Here is a 16,218-nt window from a genome sequence, read left to right as displayed (position 1 = left end):
CATCATTCTCTTGTAACAAACTAATGGTAAGAGGGGCAAGGTTCAGAATATTGTGGATTAGTCAAACTGACATCAACAGAAAATGACAGCCTCTCCAAATGCTGAATCAAATGGTCAGATTTTGATTGAAGATCACCAAAACATGACTTTTTCAGTGGATTAACTTGCATTTAACATACAATTGTTTAGTTTAAGAATAACAATGTGTGCCAACTTAACAAACATTCTGAATTTAAATTTTTAATTACATTATAAGATTATGCTATAATAAATAATAAGTAATAAATACATATACATTTTGATTTCGTTGTTCACATAATAATAAAAACACTGGTTTAAAAAGTATTTTGTGAAACCCACGTCTGACATTAAAACGCAGGTTTATGTTTTAAATAATAACTGAATCGAATTGAGGCGTTCATTTTAGGCCCATATAAACTATAACATGTCTATGCAAATGAATGCAATACTATACGCAAAAACTAAATTATTATACACTTTTGTAGCCTATAGCCTATAAAAACGGTCAATATCTCATCTCGAGCAGCGCAAGGCCTATATAATAATAGCACCAGACCGTTTCTCAGTGTTTAACTGGTAATGTCTTTAAATAAAAAATGAGGCCAATTTAATTAATTATTAATTATTTATGTGCAGGACTTGAGACCTAAATGGGATAATAAAATATAATCCACAAAACTGTAAGTTAAAACTGTAAATAAAAAAACGTAAATGAAAAAGCTTTTTTATTGACTGTCTAAGTCTTATCACTTTAAAATAACACTGTACATCTCTCTATATTTAGGCTAAAACACTGCTTTATTTATTTATGCCTACTGTATGTTTGTACTTTCATTTTAGTTGTCTTTTTTTTTCTTTAATACTTTCCAAAATGAATCCTCGTTGCACTTAAGTTTATAATGATAATAAAGCTTGTTAAGAAGATTTTTACTTAATGAAGGAACTGTAATGCTTTGTTTCATCTTCATTTACACGTAGCAGAGTAGTTACAGCTACTGTACAGGGATCATCAAACTTGTTCCTGGCGGTCCGGTGTCCTGCAGATTTTAGCTCCAACCCTAATCAAACACACCTGAACAAGCAAATCAAGGTCTTACCAGGTATACTTAATACACCCAGACAGGTGTGTTAAGGTAAGTTGGAGCTAAACCCTGCAGGGCACCGGACCTCCAGGAAAGAGATTGGTGACCCCTGGTATAGGCTATTTCTGTCCGTTGGCATCCCGTCTCTTTGTGCCCCCTGGCGGCATCGTCGCAAACTGCGGTCATACCTAAAAACACGATTTATTCCTTTAGAGCGGTGTAAAAGGTGTGGCGGTCATTTTAAAGTGTCACCCACTGTAGTTATTTTAGGAAACTTATACTTTACCACAATGTAAAACAATATAGTGTCATTTTTACTAGAATACATTTCATAAATCTAGCCAAGTAAATGTCATTTTGAAGCAAAGAAATCATCATTACTCAGAGACACTATATAGAGTTTTGTAATTGAATCCATTAAATCGCATCACAATTTGACAGATATTGAATTTGGCAGATCTGATTGCGTCACAAGTCAGCAACTTATTGTATTAAGCAATCCGGAGTGGGTCCACAACTAATGACTCACTGAATCAAATGATCCTTGCAGAGCAAAGGATTCAAACCTTGTCAGATTGATTGAGTCTCCAGTTAACTCCTCATTGATCCGAATGATCCATTAGTCTGCATTTAATGACTAATTCAAAAGAGCTGCTGAGAGCGAGTCTCTTGTATTCAACACTTAGTGATTATTTTCTGTTACAGCACTTATTCAGAAATTACAACAGATGAACAGCGCAGACAGTACAAGAAACAGTTTGACGTCTCCTTCGCTGTGTACAAGAACCTCCGTGCAGAATTGGACGATATCAGTGATCAAATGAATGAACTGAGCCAAGAGCTGGACACCCTCCACGAGGAGTCCACCAAATTCCAGGTATACAACAAAACCTTTCATTTCATACTCTAATTATAAAAGTTCTTCAATAAAAACATTCATGTAATAACTCCATTCTACAAAGGATTCTTTGAAGGGAAATCATTTGTATCAATGTCATAAGTATAATTTGCGATTATACTTTTTATTCTTCTTAAAGCAGGATCTCAGAATGCAAGAAAGTTTATGAGTTATAATTCATTTTTGATCATTGTAGTGAAGACTTGGTTGATCGAGACTAATTTTATTTTAGAAGCTGCCAGCAAGGATACTAATTAGGACTAATTATCAACAGAATCACTCAATTGTCCATAATTATAACGTATTTTCTGTTATTTTATCCCCCTTTTTTCCAAACATGTCAACAACTGTTTAAATGATGGGTGGCACATCAAAAAAGGGGGTTATTCACTGTCTGTTTTTTGTCAATTCTAATCATGATCCCACTCTTTCATGGACAGCAGATTCAAGGACTTTCAATGACTTTTAAAGCCATGGACCATTAAAGTCCTTACTGTACTCAACATTTCATCTACACTTAATATTTCTGGTAAAGATGTCAGAATAATTTTCAAAAATTGACCCTTTTAAACAGTCACATATAAAGAACTTGAATAAACTAAATTATTCAGTACTGTTAATATTCTGAAATATTGATCAAATGTGCATTATTAGTCAGTGTTTTTATACAAGATTTAAATGTAAGAATTTCACTGTTTTTTCATTGTTTTGACACAATACAGGTTACACCGTAAACATGTTGTATTTCTAAATTAATTCAAGCACTTTCAAAGACCTGAGTTTGTTTTTAAGTATTTTTCAGGTCTTAAATTCATGTCTGAAAGTACTTTCAAGAAATGCGGAAACCCTTTCTAATAAGCTGCCTTTGAATATTTGAGAATAATGACAGCTCAATGTGCCTAGTTTTATAAACATTTTACTAAATGTTAACAGTAACTGGTTAAAATAATAACGTTTGTGTTTAATAATGACTGAAGTGTGTGTTTAAATCTCACATTTGTGACTTTTCTTTAAACATGTTAAATAAATTAACCACAGTTCTTAGAGAGAGAGAAAATAAATAGCAAGAATAGCTCAGAATTGTGAAAAAAAATACCAAGAACTCACAATTTTGGGAAATAGTTGCAATTTTGAATTGTGAAATGCTAACTCAAAATTATAAGAAAAAAAAACTTACTAGATAAATTACTAGAGTTTAAACTTGAGAAAAAATCTCCTAGTTGCCATATTACCTTCTAAAGCATTAACACTAAACTTGCTTTATATATATTTTGTCTGCATCACAGGCTGTAGCTGATGAATATAATCGACTTAAGGATCTGAAACGGGTATGGATATATACTTTTCAGTATAAATAGATTTTTACCTATGAGTAGGCCCATACGGAATCAGCATGTGCAGAAATGCGCAATTTCCGCAGATTTTAGCCCATCAATGAGTCTATGCATTTACTTGTGTAAATGTCTGTAAATTTATATTTTTATTTTTTTATTAATTTCACTAATATTATTGCGATATAATAACAATATTAAAATGTTCACTTGATTTATTTACAATACAGTTTATAAAGTAATATGTTCTGTCTTTTAGTAGTCCTATTATATGAGACTTGTGTTGCTTACTAAATAATTGGATTTGCATTGTAACCATGTATTATTTTTTATTTCATACATTAAGTTATTAGTTATGATACTCCTAAAATCATCTCGCATAAATCCATTTTTTTTTTTTTTTTACATAATTCTCTGCAGAAATAGCAAAAATGTCTGCAGATTCTGTCTGGCCCTACCTATAAGTACTGGGAGACTAAGTAGCACATTGTTTGCTGTTTCATGTACTTGTCCCTAAATCTCTAACGCCCCGTTACCCTTTCTCTACAGTCTCCAGAATATAAGGCTAAGAAGCTCCAGTGTAAGAAACTACGGCAGGAACTGTGCCGTATCAAGCAACTGGTGAAGAATTATGACCAAGGCTATAAAAAGAACATGAAGACTTATGTTGCGGATCCTCAGGATTTCTTTGTCTGAAGCATGTATACATTTTCAGTTTTTTTTTTTAAATTATTGTTGCAAAAGGTCCTGTAAATGGGAATAAATTTAAATTTTGCAATTTGAATATAAACCCACCAAAGATGATGTTTCCTTCATAATTTAATAAATAACCATCAAAAAAAAATCTCTAAAACACACAATTCGATGTATGATACTTTTTGTTTAATCAAGCCGTCATACACAAGTATTTAAAAAGACAAAGATATTAAAATGAAAACTGTACACGTTGCCGATTTGATGCATTGATGTCTATTAGACCGTCTGATATGTTTTAAAGGCCTAAATATGAGGTAATATTAGTCATTCTGATGTATGATAAGGCTAGAAAACGGACATCTCACAACAAGAGCCAATACAACATGCTGTCACCTGTGAAACGCCACACCAGAGCAATGCTCCACGAAAGACAAAACAGCCACAGCCGGTTTCCTGCTGAAAACGGCCTTCGAGAAACAAACATAACAGACAGATTGATCCAATCACTCCTCTTTAGTGTAAAGTGAGCAGCTCAAGTATGTTGGTACATAGAAAATCTGACACAGCCGTGAATGACACAGAGTCTCAACAGACTGTAGAGGTATTTCTTTTGGTCGACGTTCATAATAGGACTTCATTACCAGTGGAAGTCTGAAAAAAACTAAAAAAAAAAAAAAAAGAAACCTTTTTAAGAAGAAAATTCATTGGCGTCTGTCTGAAAAGAAAAAAAACAAGACTACTTCACCTGTCATCTATCTCAAATGAAGGGTGTGCGCTCCAGAAATATGAATCATTCTTGATGAGATGAGCCTGTACCTTAACTTAAAGTACAAATAAAGAGTACAAATAAAGTCCGCAGCTATACTTAATTCAACATAATCAGTTGCAAATTTCACTCTCTCCTCAGAAATGCGTTAGCTTTGACAAGGGTAAAAAGAGCTAAAAAATACAAGTTCTCGTTGGCATAACAAATGCCTTAGTCCTAATTCAGACTGTTTGGGTTTGGTTTGTTTGGATGTCATCGTGTCTACTTCCTCCTCCTTCAGGCTTTGTGGTGCACAAGGACAGGGCAGAGCGGAGCATGATGGGAACTTGATTTCCCAGGCCTCCGGGGACAGTCCAAAGTGACCTTCGTGTTGTTGACACCAAACTGTCAGACCTCGCCTTTTAGGGTTTGAACCCATTTCAATTAATTACAGTCTTTAAAAAATGGTACCTCACGTCTTACCTTTGGTTGGCAGATAACAAATACTTCAAGTCATGTTGAAGTTCACCGATCTGCAACATAATACCCAATTCACCATTTCCATAGTGCGACCCTTTTGCATTAGGCAATACACTGAATATCAAATGTAAATGTGTGGATATAAAAAAAACAAAACAAGTCAGACCAAGATCTTCCCGTTCAGGCTGGTCACATGTGATGAAGATTATTGTCCAGGAGCATACGGCCAACTGATGGAGCTGCCAGACAGCTGCATGTCACGGATGAGTGTCTCGATGGGCGTTTTGCCCACGAGCCGCATGAAGAAGAGCTGAGAGATGAGGCTGGCGGGCACGGCCCTCAGAGCGGGCAGTCGCAGCAGGAGCCGTCCGAAACGCTGGGGCTGCCCGGGGTACTGCATGCGCTCGTACTCGGTAAGAGCCACCTGAGCTTTCTCCTGCAGGCTTTCTACATGAGCGGGATCTGTCAGCCCACACGCATCTGAGCACAAACATCAAGAAGAGCAGATATTGATTGCAGGTCTGGAACTAGACTTTCTGTAACTCAGCTGGTAGGGCATGATGTCGGCTGTGCCAAGGTCAAAATCATTTGAATGCCCTTTGGTTTCCGCAATGCAGAAAAAGCAAATGGAATTTGCTGTAGAATTCTGGAAAATCTGTGTTTATATATTGCTTGCTTAATATAGAGATTACAATTTTCCAAATGTAACATTACACAGAATTACTTAAAACCTATTGTCATATTATGTACACACAGAAACGCAAGCGTCTTCATGACAACCTTGCAAAATAAGAGCAAGTTTGACTTCAAATTAAGACCACAATGCTTTACTACGGTGCACCAGAATGTACATTAATAGTAATAACAATTTTGATTTGATTACAAATTTAAATATATTAAATGCAATATAATGTATAGAAAATAAGCAATATACTGTAAAGAAAGGATCATTTATATTGCTTATTACTGTAAAATATTTAAGACAATAAATAATAAGACATGCTTTAAAATGTAGTTTAGAACAAAACTAAAATGAACACTGAATTGAGAATGTAAAAAGCACTTTAGATGTTCTGGGAGTGCATTAGTTGCATGCTTTTTATTAGTAACATTCTAGTTAACCGAGTGTCTACCCAGTTAAAACATGAGTGTAAGAATATAAACTGGAAAAAACCTGAATCCAGACAGATTAAAGCACAAATTGCAGTAGCATGTGCATAGTAATAAAATGTTTTATATTACATTCTAATTCTAATTTTAGCTTATTTTCAATGAGTTTGCATTAATGTTAGTATGCATGTGTATGTTTACTAAAATGCACGCTCTGTTCACTAAAGTAGATATCAACTGCGGGCAGGCATGCATCCTCTCAGTAGTAAACTAACAGTGCTTCAGCTCATGAATGATTTCTCAGCCATGAATACATCATTACATTAAGAGAGAAATTACATTTTTGGGTGAATTATATCTTATGAATACAGTATGTGACAATTTTAAGGCCATTTGGAGGTGGCGTTGCTAAGCAAAGTATATAAAACAATGTGAAGACTTGTGTGACTGCTTTTATGCTTTTCCCAAACTTGCTGAATTGTAGAGATGCTGGATTAAGATCGTGTGGGGGGTTGAATCGAGACTGTTATCTTTTGATTAATCATGCAGCCCTATGTGTAGTAATGCTTTTATATTACATTCTAACAGCTTATTTACATTAATTTTCCATTAATGCTAGTAATTGCATTTACTAACATGAAAAAACACTGAACAATAAATTTATTACTGAAAAAAGGTTGTTCGTTAATAGCGCATTATCTAATGTTAACAAGCACAATTTTGGATTTTAGAAAATTTTATAAATCCTGTACAAATATTGTTCATTCTTAGGTAGTGTAATTAAATACTATAAAATTAAAGCATACTGTAAAGTGTGACCTGTTTTATTTGTAAAACAAGCTTAAGATTAGGGCTGTGCAATATGGACAAAATAATCATATTGCGATTTTTTTGAATGAATATTGCGATATTGCAATTTTATTTGCGATTTTGGCAACTATTTTTGCTTTTTCAAACAAGCTACATACATACACTCTAAATGTATTCAGTGCACAACAAGTGCATAACAAAACATTTCACAATGAAATAACATGGTATTAAGTTTAATAAATAAAACTTTAGTAAAACTGTCTTTAAAACAGACAAAATAAAATAAATTAGGATTAAATAATCTCAACTTTAGGTAATAACATACTGTACACAGTAGTATTATCTGCTTGATAAACAAAAATGTACTAAATTGTCTTAAAAACAGATAACATGAAAAAAATAAAGATTAACTAACATAACTCAAAACCACCTATTCAGTTCTCCCGCTCAACTTCGTCATGCGCGGAGTGAGCTCTGACTGGTTAGCATCTTTCTCCCGCTCAGCTTAGCTGTAATTGCCCGGTTCGCTGTGTCAGCTCTGATTGGTTAACAAAAAATAGATAATTTCGGAATAAATTAATAGATAAAATTGCAGCCTTACGCGGTTTAGAAATTGCATGTGCTTAAATCGCTATTTTTATGCGATTGCAATTTATTGCACAGCCCTACTTAAGATTTAACAAAAATATTATACATTACATGAGCAAATAAAAACAATTATACAGCAGTCAACATTTGAAGAGGATCAAAACTCCTAAAACTATTGAACATCCATTCTTGTCTAAGGACAGTTTTGAAAAACTTTTTTTGATCCACTTCAAATATTCACTACTGGATGATAAAATTATTAAGTCTAAACTATTTCAATTACATCTATAAGATGATGGTTAATGGTTAATTTTATGAATATATTACATATTTCATGGTTACATCTCAATTCTGAATAAGACAAACATTTTGAAAAGGTTTGAAGAATACAGTTGCTGATGCGATGTCCTGCTACGATGTTGCAGGACAGAATATACTAGGCTAAAGACAGGCAGCCTAAACAGGCCTCATTTTCAAACAATGTGTGTACTTTCATCCAGTAGGGGGAGCTAGCACTACCCTAACTCCTAGCACAAAACACAATTCTACTCTCCACCATTTGGATCATTTACACATTCCATCACCTTTCACCTGGATAAATGCAGTTTACCTGGCGAGAAGAGCGCTATGGCCTTGAGACAGCTGTACTCTGCCGAATCCACCTGCAGACGCGTCAGCTTCTCCACCTGGTCCTGGAAGACGCGCACCTGGTCCATGAAGGACACCACCCTTTCCGCGGACATGGGTGAGGAGTGGAAGCCTGCGGCGGCCAGCAGCGGGGCCATGTGCAGTGGCAGGGCAGATTGAGCTGCGTTCAGAATAAACAGTTCGCTCCAGCTGAGCCGCAGCAAGGCCACCTGCTCCGATACTGGCAATTCGGGGAAGTACGGAATGTTTCGGGCCCATTCGATGATGCTAAACAGGAGTCTGGCAGCGAGCTCACAGATGCTGTCGATGCCCATGCCAGATCCACCGCCACCACCGCCTTGCATCTGCTGGTTGTACTGGTGGCTGTAGCGGCTGTTAGGGTAAGGCTCTGCCCGCAGGAGCTGGGAGATGAGCTCGGACACCGGCTGCCCATTGTAGAACTCGCTCACACCACCGCCGGCATTACCGCCTACTGGAGTTGTAGATGGGCTCAGGCTCGAATGTGAAGGTGGGATCCGTCCACGCTGAACTGCTAAAGGGGAGAAGAAGAGGAGAGAAGGGAGTCGTGATGGAGATGAAGAGCTTGAGGGATGACTTTCTTATTTGTTCATGCAACATCTGGTAGAGAGAGTATAGAGGGCTTCGAAATATCCCAAGCTTTATTATGCAAGCTTTTGGATATAAATGATGAAATGAAAAGGGGAATACTAGACAAATATAAAGAGAAAATGTAATAATATAAATAGCAGTGTGTGTGTGTGTGTGTGTGTTTATATAAAACGCTCAGTTTTAAAGGCAAAACTGTTGAGGAGATAAGATATATAGGTCATTGGGCTTTGATGCACGTTTCATCATGTGCACTGGCAATTGTGGTAAACAAACACCATCTGGGTCGGCTTAAAATAAAATACTGATCTTAGACTCTCTTCACTCTATCAGATGTAAAATGGTTTCCTTCAGTACTCTGCTTTGTAAGTTTGCAAGATTATTTGAATCTAGTAACCTATTCTATTTATTTTCATCTTATTTTTCTTGCTGCTGTAACAGACATTTCCCTACTGTGGAACTAATGAAGGTATATCGAATCTGTGTTTAAATAATTTAAAGAGCCTGTGCCTAAGAATGATATTCTTTAATAAGACTACATGGATTCTTAATGCTCTGTTTTGTTAATTTTGCAGCATGAAGTTTGTGAAAAAAGCTGTAAAAAATTAATTACCATTAATTAATAACAATTCAATTCATTTTTGGGTTAAAAAAAAAAAAAATATATATATATATATATATATATATATATATATATATATATATATTTTTTTTTTTTTTTTTAATTAAATATATTTTAGACTCATACATTTCGTATTAGTATTATTAATTAAACTGGTTATTTCTTCATTTTATTTTTTTAAACTACAGGTTCTAAGTTATGTCTGCTAAAACCATAAATTACTTTTGCATCACTGTTTTTGTAATGAATAAATGGCAAATTACATTTGTGTCCTCCTTTTTGGCTGATGCGAAAAATGGCTTGATCCGTGATTCAAAATGCGCAATGTGATCCAAACCATAAGATCTTTGATGCATTACACCACATGTGCATGACGTGTACACATACAGGGGTTGGACAATGAAACTGAAACACATGGTTTTAGACCCAATAAGTCATTAGTATAGTGCAGAGCATGGGCGTTGCTAGGCCTATTTTAGGAAGGCTGTAGCCCCCCTATATTTCTACTGAGCCCCCCTAAAACTTTTGCGATTCGCTTAAAAACTGTACACTAAATTATCGCCTCAGTCCCCTTTAAATTTGAAATGAAAACACCGGCAGAATTCGGCTCCTCCCCGTCTTTTGTTTTTCATTTGATCAGCAAACCACAGCCGTGGACAGTAAGAGAACGAGGTGCGTTTATCGATAAATTGTTATGATATCTGCTTATTTGCAGTTCTTTATCATAAGCCGCTTTTCCACTATCGTGCTGAATCGTTCTTTAAACAGAACTGTTCCATTCCGTGCCAAACCGGGCCAGACAGCACGGATACGGTTTCATTTTCCACTGTCGTGCTGCGACAAAGCTCTTTAAAACATTACACAAAACGCATCAGTAGTTGCCTTGGTAACGCAATGTAAACGGCTCCCTTTGTTCAATTAAAGTTAAATAAGAGCCGAAACTATTTATTTATTTATTTTTCATAAAAGCAAAAGCATGTGACTAAACACTGTTATGCCGCTCTATCAAATAGGGGTGCTAAATGTGCACCCTTATTTATTTATATGTTGCGCAGCTCTGGCTAAATTTTATTTGGAGGTAAAATTACCAAAATGTAACGTGATGATTAAAAATAATTGGAGGGGAAATAAATAATATTTAAAATCTCTGAACATAACAGAAAAATAAACCATGATAAGACAACAATAATAGTGCATTTGCATTATAGTGGCAAAAATATAATTTTGGACAGGCCTTGTCAAATGTGAGCGGGCACTTTCACTAATAAAAACACAGCACATAAATTATTTCATTTTTAACAATTAATTAAATTACACTGCGTATTTATATCAAAAGTTGATAATGATATAAAATATACTACATTTTGATGGTAAAATGAAACCATTTAAGCGATGGCTGTTATTTGTTTTACTATTCAAACATTAAATAACGAATGCAGCAAGTGAAAAAAACGAATATGAAACAACACATATATTGCAGGATTTAAAGCATATAAAGCACTAAAATGCTGCTTTATTATCTTTTTATTTTGATCATTTTATTTTTATTTTTATAATTATTTTTGTGTTCATAATTAACTAACAAGCTGTAGGCGAAATATTGCTAGACGTTTTAGAAAATATTTGCGTAGCTATATTAAAGATCACCACAAAAAAAAAAAAAAACACAGAAACATGTTATATGCCTCATAAATGTCATATAACTTATGTATAACTGAATCATATAATTGCCTATAGCTGAAATTATGAAAATTGCTCATTTTATTTTTATAAAACATTTGTCAAAACGTATTGATATTTTTTGAGTAAAAGCAATACTGACATTTAAGAATCCATATTTATTTAATTAATTCATTCTTTTGACTTGTTTATTAGTGCATATGCTATAATATAAATCATACAACAGTACCTTGGACAGTTACAGTGCCGCTCCGTAAAGCTTTCAAGCAAAGTCTTTTGGACGGCCGACATTACAACACGAACACGCCGTCCTTCAGGTGGTCTCGCCGGTATTAACAAGCTGTCCTGGCTTTGAATTAAAAAGTGCAATTATTTCCTCGTTGTTAAAAGAGTCTGCAAGTTCGTGTTCCATGGATATAGTGATTTTGTTGTGGAATTTGGACATCGACGATGCAAAGCGTGACTTTATTCGCTTTATTCGATGCGCAGCAGGAAAAAAAAAGTCAGCAGCGCAAGTCGCTGGCATGTCTCTCCCGGATCAGAGCGAGTTTTGTGCTGTGAAATACAGCGCTGCGTGCAATAAACTCACATTCAGCAGGCGAAGTAGGTCTGTATTCAAGTCAATAAAATAATAACTTTAATAAATAAAATATCTTCGTAAGAATGTGATGAGTTATTCACTTCTCTGCCAGAGACTGCTCTATGGTTTTAAAACCCTTTTCAAACTGTATCGTTTAGACCTGGATCATTATTTTATATTAAATATACTGTAGTTTATTGAGGATGTCTGATGACTAGCGCGCTTCTGCTGAGCCAGCTGTGGTAGCTTAGCAACCGAGTCGCGACATCAACACACAGAATCTGTCAGCACAGTTCAGCACGGTTGTCTAACCGTGCCGAGAATTCCGGGCCGAGAACGGTTTGTAATCGTGCCGCGCCGTTCCAGGCTCAGTGGAGAAACAACCGTAACCGTACCGAAGTGTTCTTAGAACGGTTTGGCACGATAGTGGAAAAGCAGCTATAGATAACCTTGTATCACCCAATGTCATGGAGGAGCAGTTGGGTTTTCTCTGTGTTCACCTCATCAGCACAGCTGTTTCCTCCAATGAAAAATGTAACTTAACGAACATTTCGCTATTTTTGTTTCAAAATGAACTATACCACTATTAAACCCTTTACAATTTGTGTGTCATTAACTATATATATTAATTAAAAATGTCTGAGTAAATGAAGCATATAACACTTATATTACACAACTGAATGTGACTGCAATTGAAGCAGATGGCAATCAGATTGTTAATTCGTAAAGTATGCTTTTTCATACTCTCCACATGTTCTTATTTACACACAATTTGGGAATATTATAACAGCAAAACAACCTATTTGCTTATTTTTATCTCCCATACAAAAGCACACACAAATAGCTATCATGCCTTGCTCTCACGTATATGCATACAGAAACTTTGCCAGCACTGAACCATGACTTAAATAAAAAAGTTTGAACCCTAAAAGCTACACAGTCTACATTATACAAACTTAACAGTTCTGCAGATCTGAACAATGTCTGGAGATGTGGCAACTGAAGTCAGAATTTCCCTCTACATCATGGTTGCATTACCATCTTAAATGTGCTGTTTGCTTCTGGTCAATTAAATATATATTCTTTATTGTAATTTTCTCAAACTTTTATCATTTTTATGCGATCCTACAAGCGTATTAATAATAAATAAAGTCACCTGAAGTTGCTGTACATTGAATGATTGTGTAAAGTAACAGCAAATCTTCATTTTGTGCGATATATCCCTTAAAACCCAATTCATTGTTAGTTACTAATTAGTAAGTCAATAATCAACCACATTTGTTTCCACAATCCACAGCTTTTTATGCTTTTAATAACTATTTAATATAAATTATATTCAAAACACAATTTCTACATTTTTTACGGAACAGCTTAACATGATAATTTTTATTCCCAACAAAAAAATTATCTTTTTTTAAATGATAATTTAAGGATTTTTGTCATTTTTCTTTTTAATATGATAGGACAGTACATAGACAGAAAGTAACGTGGGAGAGAGAGGGGGATGGAATTGGGAAAGGCCTGCGAGTTGTGACCAACAGCATACTGACCAAAAGACAATTATTTTTGACAAACCAAGTTAAAAAATATTTAAAAATCAGACATTTTCACATTTAATATTATTTGAATGAAATTTATGCCATTCATGTTTTATTCTTTTTCAAAGAAAAGAAGATTGAGAGACTTAAGAAACATAAAAAAAATCAAATAAAAAAAACTTGCCAAGCCCAGAATTTTGGTAATGTATGCTTGAAAACATTGTCTAAATCTGGACATAAGTGATACAGCTTCTTTGTTAACTATACATCTAATATTACGTTGACAAATCAGTGGATCAGTGTGTTTGCATCAAACAATTACCTTCTTTACGCATTCCCACTCGGAAACACTTCTTTAAACGGCAGTATTGACACTGGTTGCGATGATGCTGGTCAATTTGGCAGTCTCGGTTTGATCTGAAAGGCACCAAAACAGCTTCACATTAGCATGCAAAGCAACTGCATTAATAATCACTGCTTCAGTTCTGTGCATTACCTGCAGGTGTAGTTAAGGTTTCGTCTGACACTTCGTTTAAAGAAGCTCTTGCAGCCCTCACAGGTGAACACACCATAGTGTTTCCCGCTGGACTTGTCGCCGCAGACAACACAGTCCACCACACATCCCTTATCATCCTCACCGGCCTCCATGTCGCTGCCGCCTCCTTGCGGTGACCCGTCATCTTCATCTCCCCTCAGGTAACCCTTGTCACCAAGTCCATTTGTTTCCCCGTTGGGATCTCCCCACCCCCCTCTCACCATGGCCATCGCTTAGTTCTCAGCACAACCGAGGAAGAATGATACTCCCAAACGTGCTGTCGGCACAGACAGTTTCACTTGACCCCTTTTTTTGACAGCTGCGTGTTCTAAAATGAGAAGATATGAAGGCCTCTGGATCTGGTAATTGTCCGCAGCTTCGTCTGACACATTTAGGCTCAGACACGAGTTCTGAGTCACTTGTGTGTGTCTGTGTCAGTTAACTTTCTTCTTTAGCCAGCGGGCTGTACATGTTGCTTTGCCTCCTTGACTGATCATATTCATTCTTTGGATCCGCTTCTTTAGTCACACCAAGGGTAATGAGTTTGGAAGTTTATTTCCAAATAAGGACCTGTAAAAGAAGATGATACTTAATGCAACGCTCACCTGAAAATGTGCAGTTAAATTACTGACCTTCAGGTCATCCAAGATGAAGATGACTTTATTCTTTACTTAAACATCAAGAAAGATTTTAAGCTCAAACCAGGGTTTCTGATAAATCGAAAAATCAACAACTACCGGCATTTTAAAAGCCAACTGATATCTAATTACAACAGGTCTGTGACAAATTAACATTATTTTCAATATTATTACTTTTAATCAGCAGCCTTAGCACTCACTCCTGAACACAATAACAACAGTAGCTTAATAACATATTTAAAAGACGTTTGTAAGTTGGAAACTTCCAGGATTGAGTGTGTGTGCACAAATCTAATGTTATTTAACTTGTTTATTTGGGTTACATGGTAAGCAAGAATTAAGAAAATATTAAACTACTAAAATAAAATTGTGATAAACACTATGTTTTACGAATGGGCAAGGATGACAGTTTCAGCTCAATAAATTCTTTAATGTTCATCTTAAGAAATAAATTCAAGTAGTATAAACTGAATAGCCTGAGGGTGTGTATATGTATATATATATATATATATATGTATATATATATATATATATATATATATATATATATATATATATATATATATATATAAACAAATAAATGTTCCTTTTGGGTGAACTATCCCTTTAAAATCAATTAACTGTTAATTACTAATATCAACCAATAGCCAAACTTCATGGTTTCCACGCTGATTTTCATGCTTGTAATTACTTTATTAAAAATAGTACTCAAATTAAAAACCACAAAAAAAGTTACAGATCTGCTAAAAACAACATTGGTCACATGACTCACGTAACTGTTATAGAAATTTCCTTGTAAAGCATTATGGAAACCCTGACAGTTTAATTAGGTTTTCCATTACATACTGTGGTCGTGCATGTGTAGTTAATACACACATTATTCATATGAATTACTTTTTAAGTATAATTTTACTGACTATTAGTCGCCAGAGATAATTATTTGAGAAATAATTAAAACGTCTAACGTTAACCTTTCTAAATGTCCGGCCGTCCCAGTAATAAAGAACAAATATGAAACAACTTCACAAGATAGACAAATAAATGCCCTGAAAAACATAAAAGCCAATCATACACACTAATCAGAGCATCTGGGCATCAAAAGCAGCGTCTTCCTCCAGCATACTGATTGTTCAAGGAAGTGCTTCACTGCGCCTGTTTGTTGTGAAATGAGGACAGACTTTTAGAGTCCCTCCAACAGTTACCGCGGCGGCGACTGAAACGACTAAACCGAAAACGGAAGCCAAGAAACCACGTCGTAAGCTCTCGTTATTGATTTCTCCGAGATCTGGTCCTGAATGGCCGTCTCTTGGTGTTTTTATGAGAGCCAGTAACAGACATGCGGCCTAACCTCCAGCGGTCTTCATGCAGGGGGAGGGGTGGAGCCATAGCTTTAGCGACATACCTCACTCCTGACTTCGGCAAACACTCTATTCATTTACACTCACCTTTGACGCCGCGAATTAGACCTTAGCGTGCCGTTGACGGTGACAAAACCCGGGGAACGTTTCCGTATCCTTACCTGTTTTAAGAAGTGGCAGAGTCGCGCGGGCTTGAGGAGGACAAGAGAGCGCGAGCCAGTGTCCAGTAGAGTGCGCGCGCCGCGTGCCTGT

At 35.6% G+C, this 16,218-nt stretch overlaps 2 protein-coding genes across 8 annotated transcripts in view; one reads left to right on the top strand and one right to left on the bottom strand.

Moving 5' to 3' along the window:
• The window catches only part of ocln1 (occludin1), a 16,571-nt gene extending 11,791 nt beyond the window's left edge, over positions 1-4,780 (top strand). Inside the window, exons 5-7 of one of the 2 annotated variants that reach the window (XM_087239722.1) lie at positions 1,809-1,980; positions 3,288-3,329; positions 3,882-4,780. In XM_087239722.1, the coding sequence (XP_087095848.1) occupies positions 1,809-1,980; positions 3,288-3,329; positions 3,882-4,028 (361 nt within the window). In that variant the 3' untranslated portion in view covers positions 4,029-4,780. 2 annotated transcript variants of the gene reach the window in all.
• nr2f6a (nuclear receptor subfamily 2, group F, member 6a) lies at positions 4,193-16,218 on the bottom strand. Of its 6 annotated transcripts, none has more exons than XM_087238842.1 (5): positions 15,681-16,218; positions 13,932-14,540; positions 13,758-13,852; positions 8,372-8,941; positions 4,193-5,733 (listed from the first exon to the last, which is right to left on the bottom strand). In XM_087238842.1, exons 2-5 carry the CDS (start codon positions 14,198-14,200, stop codon positions 5,459-5,461), a joined length of 1,209 nt encoding a protein of 402 aa, XP_087094968.1. In that variant the 5' UTR covers positions 14,201-14,540; positions 15,681-16,218; the 3' UTR covers positions 4,193-5,458.

The sequence above is a fragment of the Danio rerio genome, chromosome 2, assembly GCF_052040795.2.
Source record: "Danio rerio strain M-AB ecotype USA chromosome 2, GRCz13ab, whole genome shotgun sequence".
Classification (NCBI taxonomy): Eukaryota; Metazoa; Chordata; class Actinopteri; order Cypriniformes; family Danionidae; genus Danio; species Danio rerio.
The sequence above is the reverse complement of the archived record's forward strand: the minus strand, read 5'-3'. Positions and strand labels throughout refer to the sequence as shown.

Excerpts from the sequence above, each read along its gene's own strand:
- nr2f6a (XM_087238842.1), bottom strand. The coding sequence starts at position 14,200 with ATGGCCATGGTGAGAGGGGGGTGGGGAGATCCCAACGGGGAAACAAAT. Across the intron at positions 8,942-13,757 it reads AGTGGGAATGCGTAAAGAAG|CAGTTCAGCGTGGACGGATC; the intron begins GTAATTGTTTGA and ends TCTCCCCTTTAG. Across the intron at positions 5,734-8,371 it reads CATAGCGCTCTTCTCGCCAG|ATGCGTGTGGGCTGACAGAT; the intron begins GTAAACTGCATT and ends GTTTGTGCTCAG.